The sequence below is a fragment of the Molossus molossus genome, unplaced genomic scaffold (assembly GCF_014108415.1).
Source record: "Molossus molossus isolate mMolMol1 unplaced genomic scaffold, mMolMol1.p scaffold_m16_p_20, whole genome shotgun sequence".
In the NCBI taxonomy this organism is placed as follows: Eukaryota; Metazoa; Chordata; class Mammalia; order Chiroptera; family Molossidae; genus Molossus; species Molossus molossus.
In genome coordinates, this window is record NW_023425356.1 from 40,427,584 (window position 1) to 40,447,290 (window position 19,707).

A 19,707-nucleotide genomic window follows, 5' to 3' on the forward strand; every position below is an offset into this window, starting at 1 on the left:
ATCAAAAAATGTCCTCGGGTGAGGATAAAAAAAAACCAAAATAAATAAAAAAATAAAAGCATGCCAGTACTGCCATATTATGGGGTATGGTAGTAAAGCCAGAGAAATGCAAAAAAGAAAAAAGAAAAAAAATTGGAAGAAATGCTGTTTTTCCTTCTCATACATTCTGCCATATACCTAAGTTGTGTTTCAAGGTATAAAATTTGAGTTTTATTCTACAACTAATAGGGGTTTGATCATTTTTGCAGAATAGTTTTTCTTTTGTACCAAATGATGTTATCCATCCTTTGTCTTTGTAAAATTCTAAAGGTAGCTAAGAAAAAAAAAAAGAACGGAAATCTAATTCTGTAGACCTCGCTAACAGTCATCCACAGGGTTTCTGGACCTTACAGAAAGGTTGCATCTGTAATTTGGGAAAAGATTTTAGGTTGGAAAACTAATTCCATATAAAGAAAAAATAAATAGTTTTGACACACTAGTTAATTCTTCCTACTTTATATGTTATTTGTTCTCTTCATTGCTAGAGTTAAAATGTTAATTTAAAAAATATATTTTTCTAAATAGTAGATGGGATTTTTCAATGAAGTTATTTCTTACCTGTAGGAATTCTGATTTTGATCCACATTGAGAAGATGCCCATTTTTTTTCCAGCTGATTGATGGTTTGGGTATTCCAGCAGCCTCACAAGCCAGAGTAGTTTGAACATTTACTGTTACAGTGATGTTGGTAGGACCCAGAGCAATAGATGGAGGCACTAAAACAGTCACCAAATTAAGAAGGAAAGACATTCAGCAAACAGGATGCCATTTGAAGAATTTCTGCCCAAGTGAAATTAATCATTGGTAACTTGCCTCCTAGATACAAAAACAACACGGATCTGTGAATTTAAATAGCGTTGTGATGGTGCTATTCATAATGAAGAGAAAACACAGATCTCCCCTGTTCATAATATAGTGTAATACATGTAAGTAGCGATGGATATCAAGGTCTGTTATACCTTACTGGTTTAGGCTATCAAAGAACATGTGACCCAGAGATTGGATGTTATTCATAAGATGTATTTACCATGGACTTGTAAATCTATCCGCCTGCGGTCTGTCCCAGCAACATTAGTAGCCATACATAAATACCTCCCGGTATCGGTGACATGTGCTGACTGAATATGAAGGAATCCGTTTTCCAAGATGGAATACCTACAAGAAAGATCACAGTAAGTCCCTCGCATCAGCCTTTTCTGATTATCCCCATTTTGACTGAGACACGTTTAAAGACTTAGCTAAATCCATTTCTAGTCTTTTTCCTGCTTCGGAAATTTACAGTATCCTGGTGGACAAAAGGGATATTCCGCAAAGGTGCAGAGCAGATGGGCTTGTGATCTGGGAAGGATCATCATCGTTACGTTTTGGATATAAATCTCAGGAATTCTTCCTTTAAAATACTACATTGTGATTCTCATGTTAAGGTGAAGAAACGGATTCTAACATAGCAAGATCAAAATAATGCACTGGAAGACAGATTTAAGGACCTGTGTTTCAGTTCTTACAGTAGTTTCCATCCCTTTCCAGAACTGTTACCTTGCGTGATTCCCAGAGAGAACAGCTCCGTCCTTTCTCCACGTTATCCTTGGGGTTGGCACACCTTCAGCAAAGCATTCCAATACAGTTGACTTATTTAAGTGAATGACAAGGCTCTGGGGGCCACTCTTTATGTTTGGAGGAACTGCACAAGAGATGCATATGGAAAACTTCATTTCTGTTAATAACACAGCCCGGGCTAAGACTTTGAAGCGGTAATACAAGGTGAGCTTTGAGTCAAATGTATAACTTTGCCCACAGCTAATTCAGGTTAGTATAAATAGAATCAGGGTTTTATTCCTAAAATATTATTCAAGGTACTTTGTGTTTAAAAATAAAGAGGAGGTGGCGGAAGGGGATTTTAAATCCCTGATATGGTGTGTGAAATCTGGCTTTCTATAAGAGAGGCTTGAAGAAAATCAGCCCCAGTCTGATGCAAATTAAAGATGACATTTCTTATTTCTCTTCGGCCAAATAATGGTCAGAGAATGTTAACACTGGCACAACTTCACTTTAAATAAAGAACAGAAAGTGGGCTGTTTTAACAAAAGCACATCTGTGATTAATCATGCACGTCTCACAGCATGTATTTTATTAATCATTGAATGCATATGGGAATAGGAAATCTGAATTTTAATTTTAGTAGTGGAGACATTAGTTGTGTGGGTCACCTAATATCCTGCAAGGTTTCATATACTAAAATCCAAAGGGACTGTTTGAGGGGAGGGGGTCTGTATGTATTATCTTCCTGAAATTTGGCAAAGTTTAATGTTTAGATTTTGTGATAAAACTATAATTCTGTGGCAGTCTCTGCCTAGCACATATATACTGAAACACCAACATCAGTAAAGGTGAGCTGTATAATGGGCCACTTGTCATTTGGACATTTAATGTATCGACTTCCTTAATGGTTCTGATCTGAATGACATAAAACATCAGGATATGCTGATGACCACTGGGGATATATTATCCTCCAAAATAGATTAATCTATCTTATTATTATTATTTTTTTTAAGTTAAGGTTAGTTTGAATATGGCTACAATACAAACACAACATGTCTTTTTCTAAAAATAAGATAGTCACAAGAATTAATTTAACATACTCTTAAGAAACATAAACAGTTATCATCTAATTGAATGCCCATGGCTAAATTTTTAAATTGCGAAATAATGATTAATTGTTCTTACCATTTACAGTGAGAACAAATTCCCTTGTGGTCTTCCCTGCAATGTTGCTGGCAACACAGGTGTAATTGGCTGTATCACCTAGATCTGCGTTATTAATTTGCAAGTATCTTCCTCCAGATAGGATTCGTACTCGGGGTGTTGCCTGGATTCAGCAAGTACAATTTCCGGAGAAGGAAATAAAATGTTACTTTATAACATCTAAAGTCACTATAGTAACTGGAGTGCCTATCTTCCAGTTTGCTTTGTCTGCTGCCCCCACCATTATCCTGGTATTGAGAACCCATGGGAACTATTTCTTTGAGTGTGGTTAAGGCAGGGACATAATAAATGTCCCCAGTTCTCCTGGCCACAATGATTCACTCAAGGACAGGCAGGCTACTCAAGTTGGGCCCCTCAGAGCCCCCCAAAGGACTCGCACGCTGTAGGTGCTGGGCAATAAGGTGTGCTTTTTTCACTAGAATCGCTGGTAGTGAGCATGACGTAAGCCTGGTGGCAGTTTTATTACCACGTGGGGACAGCCTGTGTTGACTCTCAGACAAAGCCAGCAGAGTTGAGATTTGGAGAAAGGACACAGATGCTTGATTACATGATGAGAGCCTCTGGATCTCGTAACGTCTACAGCCTAAGTTCATATACCGGAGCCAAGAAATACCTCTGAAAAAAACTTAAGTTGGTTTGAGTTTGAATTCACAGTTGAAAGCTTCTTGACTCGTAAATTAACTTTGGTGAATGGACAGAAAACAATGATCCTTTAACATTTTAAAAATAAGTAATTAAATGATTTTAGTCTCCAAATATTTGTTAAGCATTTATTTTATGTCCATAAATGGAACCAAGAATTATGAAAACATAAACACAATGAAATTTAACGTCTGCTCTTAAGTCCAATTGGGGAAACAGATATAAACAAATAATTGTATGTAAATTAAAATGAATGATACTCATAATCATAAAAAAAAAAAGCCAGGTTCCAGACTGGTATTTTCTGGTTGTGCCTAAGATCTAACTACTTCAGGAAGAGCCCAAATAAGATTTTTCTACCATATGGGCTCTGTCCCTGATAGATATTTTTAATGAAAAAAAGTTGTTCAGGTCCATTATTTTGAAAGTCCATCATTTTCTCTAGGGGATATTAGTGATAAAATTTTATTACCTCTGATAAGAAGTGGTTTCTTAAACAAACATGGTAAGTTCTCCAAAACATTTTAATTTTTATATGGGTATAACTGGGTTTTAGGCTAATTAAAATGTTCCGAGTTGATTCTTATCATGTCTTTCTTCCATGAACACCAGTAAGTTCTGCTAAGTTACTAGGTCTCACTCCAGCTGTCCCTGGCTCTCTTCTCATTTATCAGCAACGATTCCTCTAAAGTGACTTCTTTCCTCAGAGAGAACCCCCTTCTCAGCTTGTCCCCGTGTTTCTACTGCACTGAGAAAAATCCACACCCAGCGTCTGCAGGTCTCCCCGCTCCATTTGCAGACGAACGCCACCTGCTTTCTAGTGTCCCGTCTTGTGAAGAAATGTCAACCCTTCAGTCCAGGGATAATCTCTTCCCTGGTGACCAGGGTCCCGTGCCTTCCACTTTGTCTTACACATTTCTCTTCCTCTCTCCTCTATCTTCAATCACTTTCTTTCAGTAAATAAAAATATATAAATCTCTTGTACACTATTTAAAGAATAGTCCACAATTATTTCCCAGTCTTCTTATCCTTTAACTCCCCCAACAACGATCACCTGTCCTCTCCCTTGACCAGTCTACTGAAGAACCACTGTTCAGACCTTCGGTCACGTCTCTGTAGTCCCAAAGTCAATGGACACAACTGCATTTGCATCCTAATGCGGCCTCTGTTAACCACGCCCTCGCTTCTCCTTGACTTTCAGTACAACAGTGGCTCCCAGGCTTCATCCTCCCTCTCTGAGTCCTCCTTTTCTCTCCTTCCTTTGCTCCCCTTCTCATTGTCAGTGTTGCCTTAAGCTTTGCTCTCATTTACTGGGCTTCTTACCCCACAAGCTTTCAGTCGACCTCATAGAAACCTCAGGCTTCAACAAGAAGTTATACCGTGAGGACTACCAGATCAAAACTTTTAAATGAAATACGAACCCATATTCCTTCATGCTTTTTTAGAATCTTCACTTGGACAATATATAGGTCATTCAAACTCAAAATACCTAAAACAGCACTCATATATCTATTTTTTTGGTAACTGGTGAACTCAGGCGGTCCTAGTACTCACATCACTTGGTCATATCTGGGATTAGCCTGAAATTCTTCGTCATCAACCTCATCAGTCTCTATCTGAATACCTACTGGGCTAGAGTCAAATGAGCACATAGGAGACAAGACCATGCAGAAAAAGTCAGACCATGACAGGCCTTGGGAGCTAAGCTACATAGTTTAAACCTGAATCCTGAAATCTATGGGGAATCATCAAAGCGTTTTAATCAACGTCTACTTCACCCATACTAAGCTACCTTTCCTGTGATGTGTTTGTGTATGTCATCACCTGTGACTGGACTCCCTGTCTTCTTTCTCATCCTACATGTACCCATCATTTAAAACTGAACCAACTCACCCTTTCTAAGAGTCTCCTCTGAGCTGTTCCTTACCCTTCAATCCGGGTTACTTGCTTTTCCTCTCTGTTTCCATAAAATACTGTGTGTCCCTCTAACCTGTAATTTATCACCAATATCCGCTCTATAATCTTTGATTTACTTCTGTATCCTTTCAGAGAGGCTGTGAGCTCCTTGAAGGTCAGCACTATTCTTGGTAGCTGTCACAGCACTTAGCGTTATAGTAGACACACAATGAATAGAGAAACTGAGGCAAGGAAGGGTTAAGTGATATGCATCATGATTTAACGTGTAACTCATGCTCAGACTCCAGTCTCTCCGTGTTTGGTGTTTAGTGTGGTTTGCGGAGGTAGAAGTCTTTCCACCTTAGGTGTTAAGGGACATAATCTCCTTTCATAATTAGATTCAGTGTACCACAATAAGTTAGACTAACAGGATGGGGGAGAACAAAGGAGGGGGAAAAGATAAGCAATTAACTACTAGGATAAGGACAATCAGAATATTCGAAGTCAGGACTTTGAGCCAACCCTGATGGGCGACTGGGGATCCTGGTTGTTAAACTTTGAGAGAGCAGATGGGTGTCAGCTGGGCATGGACAGCTTTACAGAGCCAGTAACTGTTCTTCAGGGATTCCAGTCCTAGACTCCTGATACCGCCCAGTTCTCGGGGTTACTCTTGAGGTCCAACTTTGGACCAGGGAAATTGAGTAACAGGTTTGCCATAGAGATTTGGCAGGACAGGTCAATTCTTTTGAGACTCTGAAGGTTTCTTCTCTCTCAAGTATAGAAACAGCTGAGTGTTTCAAATCCAACTTTAACCTACAGGCTACAGAAGGCACATACTTGGGCCCCTTTACAGTGTGTCTGATTCAAAATAGCTATCTTTTGACCCATAACTAGTTACTAACTACCCTGGTTAAAGTTGAGAAGAGAAGATGCCCGACCACGGACCCTGTGCTCACCCCACAATACTGAATAACGAGAAGCCTGAAGTTTGGTTTTATCTACCTAGCAAAGACTCCACAGCTGATTTCCCCCCCCCTCAAAATGAATCTGTGGAACTTAGCAAGACTTACCTGTAACCGTTCTCCATTTTTAAGCCAAGTGATCACAGGGGGGGGCACTGCATCCGATTTGCACTCCAGTGTCACCTGTCTGTTCCGTAACACGGTGAAATCCTGGGACCCATCAGTGCCAGCAATGTTAGGGGGTACTGGGGGTGAGAAAAACATGCCAAAGGCTTTCAATAAATGAGATGTAAAATGATCTGAATTATAATCGGAAATCAACAAATGTTGCTTCTGCGATGTACATAAATGGCATATGCTGAAAACATTACTCATTCAGTTTCTAGTACAGTGGGCACAAACAGGAGCATGTGTGTTTACCTAACTCGGTATCTTTCCACCCATTAAACAGTGAAATTCTTCCACAGACGCATGATTAATAGGATAAGTAATATCACATTAATACCACCATTTAATAGGTAAAGAAACTAAGGCACAAAGACGGTATTCCATGGCCAGGAATATACTTGGTAATGATTTTCTCTATCAGATTTTAAAACCACTAAAGTAGGGTCTATCAAAATAGACAAAAATGTATATATTTTTCTTACTGTGCAGATTTGTATCTTTTAAATGTAACTCCTGTTATAATATACAATGCACGTGTCAATGGTGGCAGGTCTGACTTGTGTGAAGGACACCCCTGGATGACACCAGCCCTCCAGTCTGTACTGCGTGTCCTTCAGGCTACGAGACTGAGATAAAAATATGCTTAGTTTTTTAAATGTTTCTCTCCATGAAGAGTAATTCCCATTTCTATGCCAGAGTGTAACTGGTCCAGCTTTTTAGAAGGTAGTTTGGCCATAAATATGTGTGTGTGTGTGTAAATAAGCAAGAAATATATAGAAATTTGTCAAAATAAAATAATGCAGAAAATAGGCCAACAAATATGTAAAAGATGATTAAAATAGTATTGCTTCTATTGGTAAAAATATAGAAATAGACTAAATATCAAAAAATAGGAAATGGGCCATGTCAGGTTTGACTCAGTAGTTAGAGTGTCCGCCCGTGGACTGAAGGGTTGCAGGTTTGATTCCCAATCAAAGGCACATACCTGGGTTGCAGGTTCAATCCCCGGGCCCGGTAGGGGTCCTACAGGAGGCAACCAATAGATGTGTCTCTTTCACATCAATGTTTCTCTCTCCCTCCCTTCCACTCTATCTAAAAATCAATAGAAAAATATCCTCACGTGAGGATCAACAACAACAAAAGAATAACAAAAATAGGGAATGGATTAAATAAATGGTGGCACATACATTAAATGGAGTACTATGCAATCATCAAAATATAATGTTATAAAAATATCTTTTTTGACATGAACACAAATTTACCATCCCATTAAGTGAGATTAAAAAACAGGTTAATGACTATATGCTGATTTTCACGACAAAATAGTAATACACAGAATGGTTTTATCTTTGTATGGTAAGATTATGAATTTTATCATAATTTATAGTCTGTGATTTTAAATCAACAAATATAAATTATTTGTGCAGGAACAAAACAAGTAACAAAATCCACTGAACTATTCCTTAAAAGCATTAGATCAGTCAAATACAAGAATCAGATTTGTGCCCTGGCCAGTTTGGCTCAGCACTAGAGCATCGGCTTGCAGACCAGTGAGTCATGGGTTTGATTCCAGCCAAGGGCATGTACCTCAGTTGCAGTCCGTCCCCGGCCCTGGTCAGGGTCGTGCAGGAGACAACCAGTCGTTGTGTCCCTCTCACGTCGATATCCATCTCTCTCTCTCTTTCTCCCTCTATCTCCCTCCTACTCTATCTGCAGATAAATAAAAAAAAATATCCTTGGGTGAGGATTTAAAAATAATAATAAGAAGGATCAGATTTGCAAAATCCATATTTCCTAATGCATAAACATATCTTATGATAAGTTGTGCAGCTGCCCCATGTTCCATAAAATATGGCTTATAATTAGGCGTTAGGGTATGATGGACTGCAGAACATTTTGCCAAATTTACCGTGCACTCGCACTAAATATTCTTTATCATCATCTCCTGCAGGACTGGATGCCAGACACGTATATCTTCCTGTGTCTTCCACCTACAAAATCCAAATAGGTCAGTTAGACAGTGTTACCATGTTGGTTTCGGTGATGAGAATAAATATCCTATAGGATAAATGTGAACATCTCACACAAAGCAAGATTTCATTAAGATGGTACAATAATTAAGATTTAATGGCTCTGGCCAGTTTGGCTCAGTGGTTAGAGTGTCGGCCCGCAGACTGAAGAGTCCTGGGTTCGGTTCCCGCTAAGGGCATGTACCTCGGTTGCAATTTGTCCCCGGCCCCGGTTGGGGTTGTGTGGGTGGCGACCACTCGATGTGTCTCTCTCACATCAATGTTTCTCTCTCTCTCTTCCTTCCTCTTTCCCTCCTACTCTATCTGAAGATAAATGAAAAAATGTCCTCAGGTGAGGATAAAAAAAAAAAGATTTAATGAACTGTTTTAACACTTGGAATTAGCACCCAGATCTTGAGCATTGCTTGGCATCTCTATGATATGTAAATCTATATTTTAAAAGAATTTTGGTATTTTTTCTCAGCATAATTGCATGTTGGGTATGTTTAATGATCTCGGGAAAGGCAGATATGTATAGGACCTAGCACCATATGTGACTGACCAGGTACTCAATGTTTATTGAAGAAATAAGTATTTATGAGTTTCAATTTCAGAATGAAAAATTCAATTGGAGTCTTCCTGAAGAAAATGAAATACATACATACATACATAAATATCATGTTATTTTTTATATGTTTTTATTGATTTTTTTAGAGAGAGAGAGAGAAACATTGATGTGAGAAACATCGACCAGCTGCCTCCAGCATGCCCCCTACTGGGGGATCAAGCCCACAACCTGGGCATGTGTCCTGAGCAGGAATCAAACTGGGACCTGTCCGTTCATGGGATGATGCTCAATCCACTGAGCCACACTGGCCAGGCTAAATATCAAGTTATTTATATAAAGCACATGAATGTCACATTTTTAATCTACCTCTGACATGCATGAGGGAACAAAAGGGGTAATGCTGTGTAAGTTGGCTGTACATAGGGCCAGACTGACAGCAAAATCTATTATTTTCTCACTAAAACCAGAAACATTTCTTTAAAAGTCCACATGCAAAGTTTTCACTGAGAGTGTCAGTCTTCATTCATGTGTTTGACATTGTGTAGAAATGGACTATGCTTGTTCTGGGCAAAGTACACTCTGGAAAATAGATGATCTTACAGCTGTGAAAAAATGTATTTTGGAAAAGTAGAAAAGTCTTGTTTTCATTTATTTTACTACTTGAACATTCCTAGTATATTGGAAAAATTCAAATTCTTACATTCAAGATGGACTTTATAGGTTATGGAAAAAACTTTTTGGTCAGCTGCAAAAAATTTAAGACCAGTATGCTAAGACTAGTATTTTTGGGAAAATACAGGAATGGCACTCACTCGGTCCTTCAATTAAGAATTTAAAATGATGTGCTATTGCCTAGAAAATAATTTCTGAATTTCTCATCATATTTTCAAAACCTCTAAAAGTCAACTCTTCTCTACCAACTCAGTTTCTTCCCACATGATACTCCCCCTCCACTTGTCCTGACTTTGCCAAACTTGAACCTCATTCATGACGACTCTTAAATCTTGCCTCCTCCAAGAAATACTTCCTGACAACATATGCCCTTCAAGATATCAACAGTCATTATTTGTAGCGACAAGCTCTAAAACGTGTTTGGTTAGTAGGGTGTTTGAGAATTATAGTTAATCAAATGTATTGAGAGTAAGGCTCTGCAGAGTTGTTGACAGGTGTCAGGGCTCACACAGGCGGGGAAGGTACAGTACATAGTTTTCCAAGTCTATCTGGGCAGATGCTTCTTCCCTCCTTGGAATAAATCGCAGATGAGTGTTTGATGAAAGATGCCTTAGGAAACTCTTGTCTCTACCACACATTTTGGAATTTGCAAAACATCCATTATGTGCCAAGCAAGCTATATGTTATAATATGTGCATGAAGAGACACAGTTCAAATAGTAAAACATAATTTAGTTAAGTGCTGTAACAGAAATGTGAGGTAGAGGAACCAAGAGCAGTCTTCATAATTGATCCTGTTAAATTGTCCACTTCTATAATATTTTTAAAGGTTTTCTTATTATTCCTTTTCCTGTATTTATAATCTGTGTAATTTTATCTCTCCTCGACAACTGAAAACTTCCCGAAGGCGGAGAAATGGCTTAGGTATCATGTTTGTCTTCTCCATAACGGCTAGAACACGTGGGTCACCGGTTCACACTCTATGGCACCCCTGGGTCTTGTTTGGTTATCACCCAGCTCTTCATTCTTACATTCAAGACCTCCTGCAGTGTGGCCTTAACCTCCTGCTAAGCTTTATTTACCATGATTCCTTTACATTTATGATTCCTTTGTAAATTTATGATTTGCATTCCACGTGCTTTCCTGTCTTCATGCTATTCTTTATGCTACAAAACTCTTCGACTTCCCTTTTGTTCTGCTGAAATCATAGCATTCAAGTGGTTCGATAGTGTGACTCAAGTTTTCTCTGGGGTACTGCATGTCTGATGGAAAGAAGAGCGGAATGAATGGAAGGCATGTTCTCCCTGGGGCCGGGAGGGAGAACCGTGCTGAGTTCCGCTGGCTAGGCTCCAGAACCAGACCAGGAACGAGAGCCCGCTCCACCGCTGAGCAGCCATGAGTACTTGGCAGCTCAGTACTTAACCTCTCTGGATAGGTTTCTGGGTTTGCAGGATGGGGATAAAGGCGGTGCCTCACAGAGGGGTCGAGAGGGTCACAATTGTGATGCAGCCCGTAGCTGAACACAGGACTGGCACAATTTGTAACTCTCAGCTCTCTTTTATCAGCTTCCTTTCCTTCCTCTTTCCTCAGTGGAAATGCAAACAAAATATGATTAGATAATGTTATTCTATGTTTTAAAGGAATGACTATAATAACAATAACAGCAGCAGCAATAATCCTAGATAACTTCCTCTTAGAATCCCTCCACCCCTGCGGCAACAGTCTACATACATCCTGTGAGATTATCTCTAAATCCCCCAGTGCAGGAGTTAGGTATTATCATTGCTTTTACCCTCAGTTTACAGAGCACCGGGGCACAGGTGGATAATATTGTAATATAAGACTTGCCTTTGTTAGAACAGAAGACTGTTACACTAAGATATCCCATATTTCTCTTTCATATTTTCACATTTCTGATTAATAGCCTTCCACACAACCTAAGAGAACAGTCAATTTTACTGAACTGTTCATTTAAAAAAATTGTGTCTCTTTAGATTTTCACGTCTGGTGGTTCATTTTGAAGATCAAAAGTGCTCTTTGAGGCTTCATATACATGTATGTTGAATTGCTTTTTTTTTTTTTTTTGCCAGTTCAATAAAGGGCTTCATGGCACAAATGAAGAGCTTCCGGAAATACTTTACCAGTAATAACACTGTGAAATTTTATAAAAGTTCATGTGCAGATATCTTGCTTTCTTCTGAGCTGAACATGTTACTTTCCCTTCCTGTTCGTCCTGTTACCTTGTGTCCACCCAGTTATGCATGTCCAGGACCAAACTGCCCTTGCTAATGCTACAGAGAGCTTGATATATTCCAATTCAAAGATATAGTTTTCCCAACATTTCTCATATATCAGCAAGAGGGAAGTTGAACGTAGGATAAAATAACTGCATGAACTCTGAACTCACCTGACTACTCGATATCCGAAGGACCTCTCCTCCTCCGAGAGTTTGCACCTGGCCTGTCTGGGGAAGGGGACGTCCATCTTTCATCCAGGTGATCTTGGGAGCTGGGATTCCAGAAGCCACGCAGGTGAGTTCCAGTGGATTATTAACAATCACCGATATCTCAACAGGTTCTTCAGATCCGTTGATATGAGGCGGTTCTATTTAAAGGAAATAAAAACAACAAAATAAACTTGCTGTTTGATAACGAACTACTGATTAAAAGAACACTTAAAAAATGTTTGGCTCAAATATATGGTTCATATGATATAAATTGATTAGAACAAGGATGCCAAATAATTACTAGATGATATTACCGTTTTTTAAAAGGCAATATTGTAAAGGACTGGAGCATGGCTACAACAGATCACAAAGTAACAAGCCACTGCTCAGTAATTTGGGTTCAGCTAATCAGAGCAGTCTTACCTAACTGTGCAGATTTAAAAACAATAAAAGCTCAACCCATCTTGTACCATTTTTTCAAAGAGAGGTACTTAAACATGGTAGTGTTTTTGCAGCTTTTAAATATCTACTGTTTCTGCAAAAGCAGCAGGTAAATGCTATGGAATTTTGCTATCCTCTCTTCCAGACAGAACTTTGAGAGGAAACAATCACTAAGCAGAAGTAAAAACAGTTACACTTGGAGACTATTTCTGCATAAAACACACTTGTTATGTCTGGAGAAATACTTTTCTTTTTTTGTTATTTATACTTCGAAATTATCATTCTCAAGGGGATGCTAAGGAATCTAGACACTTGAAAAGAACAACAAGGTTTCTCAGTTCAACAATTCCTACATTTAGCAATCCCTTTGAAACAGAATTCCCTTACAATGATCGTTCAAGATTTCTATGAACATTTCCAGCTTACTGTTTCATATGGCAGCCAAAATAGCTGCTGGACAGCTCCAAATAGTAGCTGTCTTTTTATTTTATTTTATTCATATCAGGTACATAGTTTAGAACAGAGGCTCACAGCAAAGATCTGGACTCAGACAGCCTGAGTTTGAATAGTAGCTCCCAAAAATTACTAGGTTAGTGAATTTGGATAGATCTCAAAATAAGGATAGTAGTATTATTTAACTAACAGGATTGTTGTGATAATTTAATGAGATAATCTATAAATTATGTATATTTCTTCTGTGTTTCTGAATATTTTATTTATAATTAAAGTTTTTAAGAAAATTATTACTACTACAGTGTCTACTACAGATAGTATTATTATTAAAACCTGTCTCCTAAAAATTTCTACCGGTGGTCCTCATTTTCCTTTCCAAAAAAAGAAAGAATATATTAAAGCTGTATTCGTTTCTAGACTATAATCAAAAAGTCAGACAAAATACATTTCCTTAAGTGTATTTTGAATTGATTCAAGATTTTTTACTTACAAGATTTGTGTCTTCATGTTGCTTACTGAGTTAAATAAAAACTCTACATTATAGCTTCCAAGGTTTTCATAACATGGTGTATCTTTATAACATCATCTACTTTTAATATGTTTATATGTAACCTAGATTTTAAATTAGACTACTTGTCCCTTACCAAGTCCAGTCCTTTCTTGTTCTGTGACTTCGTTAATACTATTCCTCCTACTCTCCAATTGTTCCACCTCCTAACTGAGCATATTCAAGTACAACCAAGGTTACATTAATGTCATTAAGTTCATTTGTAAAAACTATAAATCTTTTCTTGATTCTCTCAACAAACTATAAAATTTCTATCCCTATTAATTTCCACAGCATGTTGTCCGTTTCACTCAAAAACATGAATCTGATTCTCCCTTTGACTATGGTCAATTCTTTATTACCTTCACTTACTGGTTATTTACCATGTGGCAGTCATTGTGGACAAAAAGACTAGTTAGGCATGGCCTTTATGCTCAAAAGGTTATAGTCATGAGAAAAAACACAACAATAACAACAGGTTGCCAACTGGGTCAATCCCCAGTCATCAGAGCCTCCCAGTGTTGGGTGACTGTGAACTACTGCACTCTGTCTTGTTATACATCTGGTACTTTGGGTGGCGTAGGAATTGTCACACTCTGATGACTCCGGAACTTTATTTCCAGTGTAGATCTCTCTTCTGAGCTTCACACCCATAAATTCAATTACTAGATAAACATCTTCAGTGGGATGTTTGAAAACTACTTCAAACTCGACATGCATTCCTGAACCTGTTACCTTATTCCTCGAGACCAGGTCCTTTCCCAGCATCCCCTGCATTGATGTGATAGATCACCCCCCGTTCAGTCACATGAGCCAGAGACTAGGAGACTAGGAGCTATCCTTGGTATTCACCACTCCTCGTGTTCAAATCCACAACTAAGTCCTAACACTTTGACCTACAATTATTTCTAGAATACATCTTCTTTTCCTTTCACCTCCATCACTAACCTGAGATTAAAATAAAATACAAAAAAACAAAAACAAAAAAAGCCCGGCCAGTGTGGCTCAGTGTAATGAGTGTTGCCCCACGGACTGAGAGGTCCCGGTTTGATTCCCGGTCAGGGCACATGCCCAGGGTTGTGGGCTCAATCCCCAGTAGGGGTGTGCAGGAGGCAGCCAATCAACATTTCTCTCTCACATCACTGTTTCTATCTCTCTCTCTCTCCCTTCCTCTCTCTCTCAATGAAAACATATTTAAAAAACAAAATATTTACTTGGACTCATATTCCTCCCTCCTGGCTGCAGGTGCGTACTCAATATTTTTTACCGGTTTCTTTCACATTAGCAGACCCTGATTTTGCTGGGCTGTCAATGTGCTGGACACTGCATTTCCTGGCTGCTGCAGTCGGTAGTAGATGGCATAGCATGTGAAGATGCTGACCCATGAGAGAGAAGTGGAAATGGTTTCATGGGACTTCTATGAAAGTCCCAGCCAGGCTGGTGTGGCTCAGTGGTTCTTTTTCTCCTGTGTTTTCTGCACCCAGAAATGCACTGTGATTCTGTTTGAGTTCGTGATTTCTGGGGGTACGGGGGGTGGGGGTTCGTTCTCTTTCTCCACACTCCCTCCCTCCTCCTGGGCCAGTGCCCTGCATGTTCAGTTCTGTATGACTCATCGGGCTCTTCGGTCCGTCCCTCACTCTGTCACCAGAAGGGATGGTTGGGAAATGAAATCTAGTTGTACCACATTCCTGCTTGAGCTTCTTCACTGCCTTTGTCATGAGGTCCACATTCTCCAAAACGTTCCCGAGGCTCTTCGTGGCTTGCACATTTCCAGGCCTGTCTCTTGCTACTCTCCCTTGCACACTCAGTCCGGCGAGCATCGATGGACAACTCGAGCTCCATCGTTTTCAGGTGAGAGACGGGCAACCCCTCCCTCACCTCTGCAGCCCGACCCTTCAAGGCTCAACTTGATCTTGGAGGAGATCTTCTCCGAACTCCACCGGCCCGCAGAACGTTCTTTTAGCCATATGGTCCTCATCACACCCCAAAGTATTTACTGGCTCAATATGTGTCTCCCAGATGTAGGAACTGGAGGGCAAGACCACATCTGTCTTTTCAATGATGCATTCAAGTAGCTGTCACACGATGTCACATAGTCGTTGTTCAATAATTACTTGTTACATGATGACTAAAACATGCCTGGCCAGTAATATATGGTCAATAATTAATACTTAATATGGGAATAATTAAGGTACAAGATCACATTTATGTCATCTCCTGTTATTCCGCACATTCTACGAACTGATGTATAGGAATGTGGTATTCCACCCTTCCGCACTGACACACACTTTCGTCTGTCCTTGTCTCTCGGTACCCTGGACCCCAGCCTCCACTACCGCCCTTCATTCTGTGGACCACTCTTCCACACCAGCGTATCTCTCTTTGTGTATTTAGATATTGCTTTGCCTCCCTCTGCAGTTAGAACTGCCTTCAATCTAGCAGACAAGTATCTGATTCCGTTCAATTCAATCCAACAAATAAACATGACGTGTCAAATGCACTGTGAATACCACGTAAGTAAGAAGGGCAGTGCCCATGATCGAGTTTCACCAAGGATGAAGCAGACTTTTAAAGTTACACAAATAATTAAATTATTACAGGTACTATGAGAAAGATTACAGGGCATCCTGAAAACATGCTAGCCAAAGAATTTTTGCCGAAATTCTTCCTGTTGTGCTGGGGGGTTGGGGAGGTACATTTTGCTTTACATAAAGAGCCTGAAGTTTTACCTACACAATACTGGGGGGAAAAAACCTCCAGAAAAGTAATGATTATTTAAATAGCTCATTTCATTCATCTTCATTTCTCTTCCTGTCAAAAATGTTGACTTTAAGGAAAAGATGTGTTTTTTTCTTTATCCTATTTATTTGCATGTGGGACACTGGAATACACATCTTCAATATTTATTTTAATGCATACAAGAGTAAATGGAACTAGATTATTTGAAATGATGATTACAACTATAATCTACACATGGGATCATTTAAAGGTTGTTTGGAATAACATACAATAGTATAAACATAGTTTTTCTTAAATTGTTATCAGATGTGCTTTTAGTTCTTGCAATAATAATTTGTAAGTAGTAGTTCTCATCTTTTTAGACAGATAAGAAACACAATCATTTAAATTTAATGTACTTCAGATAAGAATAGTCCTAGGTCAGTGGTTTTCAATCTGTGTGCCACGGTACACTGGTGTGCTCTAAGAATCTGTAAAACGGCCCTGGCCAGTTTGGCTCAGTGGTTAGAGCGTCAGCCTGCGGTCCGGAGAGACCTGGGTTCGGTTCCCGCTAAGGGCGCGTACTTCGGTTGCAGTTTGTCCCCGGCCCTGGTTGGTCATGCGGGTGGCAGCCACTCGATGTGTCCCTTTCACATCGATGTTTCTCTCTCTCTCTCCCTTCCTCTCTCTCCCTCCCACTCTATCTGTACAAAAAATGGAAAAATATCCTCGGGTGAGGATAAAAAAGTAAAAATAAAAAAAAATAAAATAAAAAAAGAATTTGTAAAACGTGCAGCACCTGACACTGTTTAGTCAGGGGCCCTGACCTCTTTCCCCTTAGACTGTCAAATACAAAAATGACAACAGCCACCACTATAAAAACCGCCCAGTGTGCATGAATCAAAATTATACCTATTTTTTTTGGTCAGATCAGCGGCAATTATATTTTTTGGGGTGCCGCAGAATTTTAGTGATTAATTTATGGGTGCCATGAGATGCAAAAGGTTGAAAATCACTATCCCAGGTGAATGACAAAACAGAAAGATGAAGTACAGTGAAGTTTTGACAAACTGAGTCCCAGAGCAAACGATTCTAAAAATCACCCTTATTTGCGAAATCTTGATTACCATTTCCTTCCCAATATTGAACGTTTACATACCGAGGACCTTCAGGATAAAGTGTTTGCTGACTTCTCCAGCTTCGTTCGAGGCAATGCAGGTGTACCTCCCCGAGTCCTCAGTCTCTGCTGTGACGAGCTGGAGGACCATTCCCTGAGTGCTCACTGTCAGATGAGCACTGAGCTCCAGAGGCTGGCCGTCCCTAAGCCACGACATCCTGGGAGTTGGGGTCCCATCTGTAAGGCATGTCATGGAGGTAGAACTACCCTTGACAACGGTGATTTCCTCTGTTCCCATCGCATTATCCAGACTTGGTGGTACTATTCAGAGAAGAAAACGGGCACATGTTATATATTTATTTTAATTTGAAATCAATTTCGACATAAACATTGAAGCATTCAATACATTTTATACTGTTTCTATGATCTCTAAAAATTTAGAATTTAAAATAGCATATAATGAATCAATGACTTTACTATAAAAACATGTGTCAGGGAGGCTAATTACTAATCTTCCAAAGTCTTAGCAATGGAACTTCAGGTCTGTTTCCTGTAGAACATACGATGTTCCCGTGTATTTAAATTCTGACCATTTTTAACCTCTTAGGTTTGTCTCTGTAATTTGTTGCACTGCATATTGTGATTCCAGAAGTATACTTTCAACTACTTTATATATAATGAATAAAGTAATAATATATTCTAGAGCAAGTTTTATATAATTCAACATAAGTCATTTGTAGGCTATAGTAAATAGTTACTTGACTATTCTTAGATGTCCTTGGGGACTGAGGAATCTAGAACAGAAAACCTTTATTTTAGGAATGAAATGTGAGTTCTCTCTCTCTACACACACACACACACACACACACACACATCTATATATGCACACAACATTTCAAATTTTCAATACATTAAATGAGCCACTAATAATATTAGAAAACACTCTTAACTTTCTATTTGTATGAAAAGACTGGTCTTATGTCTGGATTGCAATGCTGTTTTTAAAAATTTAGACTTGATTTAATGTAAAATTCCAGGTTAGAAGAGCATTTTGACAAACAGACAGTATGCTCCAATAAATACAGGAGAAAATGTGTTCTTCCCTAGTTAGCGAGATCCTATTTAACAATGTTTTCTGATATGCAAGCATCTAAATATAAGCTTGCTGCTTACTACTAGACGCATGGTAAAGCAGGTGGGTTACTGTTGTGACATACCAAACACTTGAAGACTGTAATGTTTGTTGTCCACCCCAGCTCTGTTGGAGGCCACACAAGTGTACACAGCAACATCAGACACCTGAGTTCTCACAATCCTGGAAAACAGTTTGACCCAACACTCTGTAATTTGATTCCATTCAACACACACAAAGAGAATACTTACGATTTAAATGCAGATTACAGAAAGTGATTTATGTTGGGAGCTTTTAGGTGTGAAGCTTATAACCATCCATCACAAAATACAGATACCTCAAATGCAATTCAGTCTACAAAGTTCATTCAACACGGACAGTAAGCCACTGAAAATGTGACACAATTTGAGAGGTGAGAAATTTTCAAATAGATGCCAATAGAGAATGCTATTAATGTAAAAAGCACATGATGTAGTAGGCATCTTCCTATCCTTTTTGCCTTAAAAGTTTTAACTAAAATAGTTCTCAGAAATACATATGTGATAGATACGTGTGGATAAAAGACCTATTTTATACAATGTACTAAAACATGAGCAGTTAAATAAGAATAAAAAGTCATTGCTATTTTATACTTGTTATCTTCCCTCTTCTAAGAAGATACTGAAAAAGGAAACAATAGTAAAAATCTAGAAAAAAGCATTTCTGAAACACCATTTAGGGCAAAGTCTACAGTCGCGGTGACTTTCTCTGTCCATCCAGCATCAAACCGCACAGGCAAGAAGCTCACCTGATGACCTGTCCCCCTGACAGCAACCGGATATGGGAGGACAGCGGCAGAGGAAGTCCATTCTTTAGCCAGTTGATCTGCGGCGGAGGTGACCCTGTGGCCCTGCACTCGATATTTATTGACATGTCCACCAAGGCCGTGAGTCTCTCTGTTTCTTCTTTGTTACCCCTAATTGCAGGCGGAACTAGGTATGCAGAAAGGAGAGAGGGAAGGGGGTGGGGTGTGCATTACTAGTTCAGACCATCTCAACTACCATTGCCCACATTCCTGGTTGGGACCCCCAAAGGAAGCCACAGTGACATCTTATTTTAAAACTAAATGCCTCGGACACCTTGCGCTGGGCCTTCGT

At 39.2% G+C, this 19,707-nt stretch overlaps 1 protein-coding gene across 1 annotated transcript in view; it reads right to left on the bottom strand.

Annotated features, from left to right (window-relative positions):
• Positions 1–19,707, bottom strand: part of HMCN1 (hemicentin 1) — a 427,446-nt gene that overhangs the window by 69,910 nt on the left and 337,829 nt on the right. The window contains exons 66-75 of the mRNA XM_036272178.1: positions 19,359–19,542; positions 18,657–18,754; positions 17,482–17,760; positions 12,125–12,321; positions 8,379–8,460; positions 6,410–6,546; positions 2,763–2,904; positions 1,575–1,719; positions 1,066–1,193; positions 598–754 (exon numbers count right to left, since the gene is read on the bottom strand). Coding sequence (XP_036128071.1) covers positions 598–754; positions 1,066–1,193; positions 1,575–1,719; positions 2,763–2,904; positions 6,410–6,546; positions 8,379–8,460; positions 12,125–12,321; positions 17,482–17,760; positions 18,657–18,754; positions 19,359–19,542 — 1,549 coding nt within the window. The remainder of the gene's footprint in view (positions 1–597; positions 755–1,065; positions 1,194–1,574; positions 1,720–2,762; positions 2,905–6,409; positions 6,547–8,378; positions 8,461–12,124; positions 12,322–17,481; positions 17,761–18,656; positions 18,755–19,358; positions 19,543–19,707) is intronic.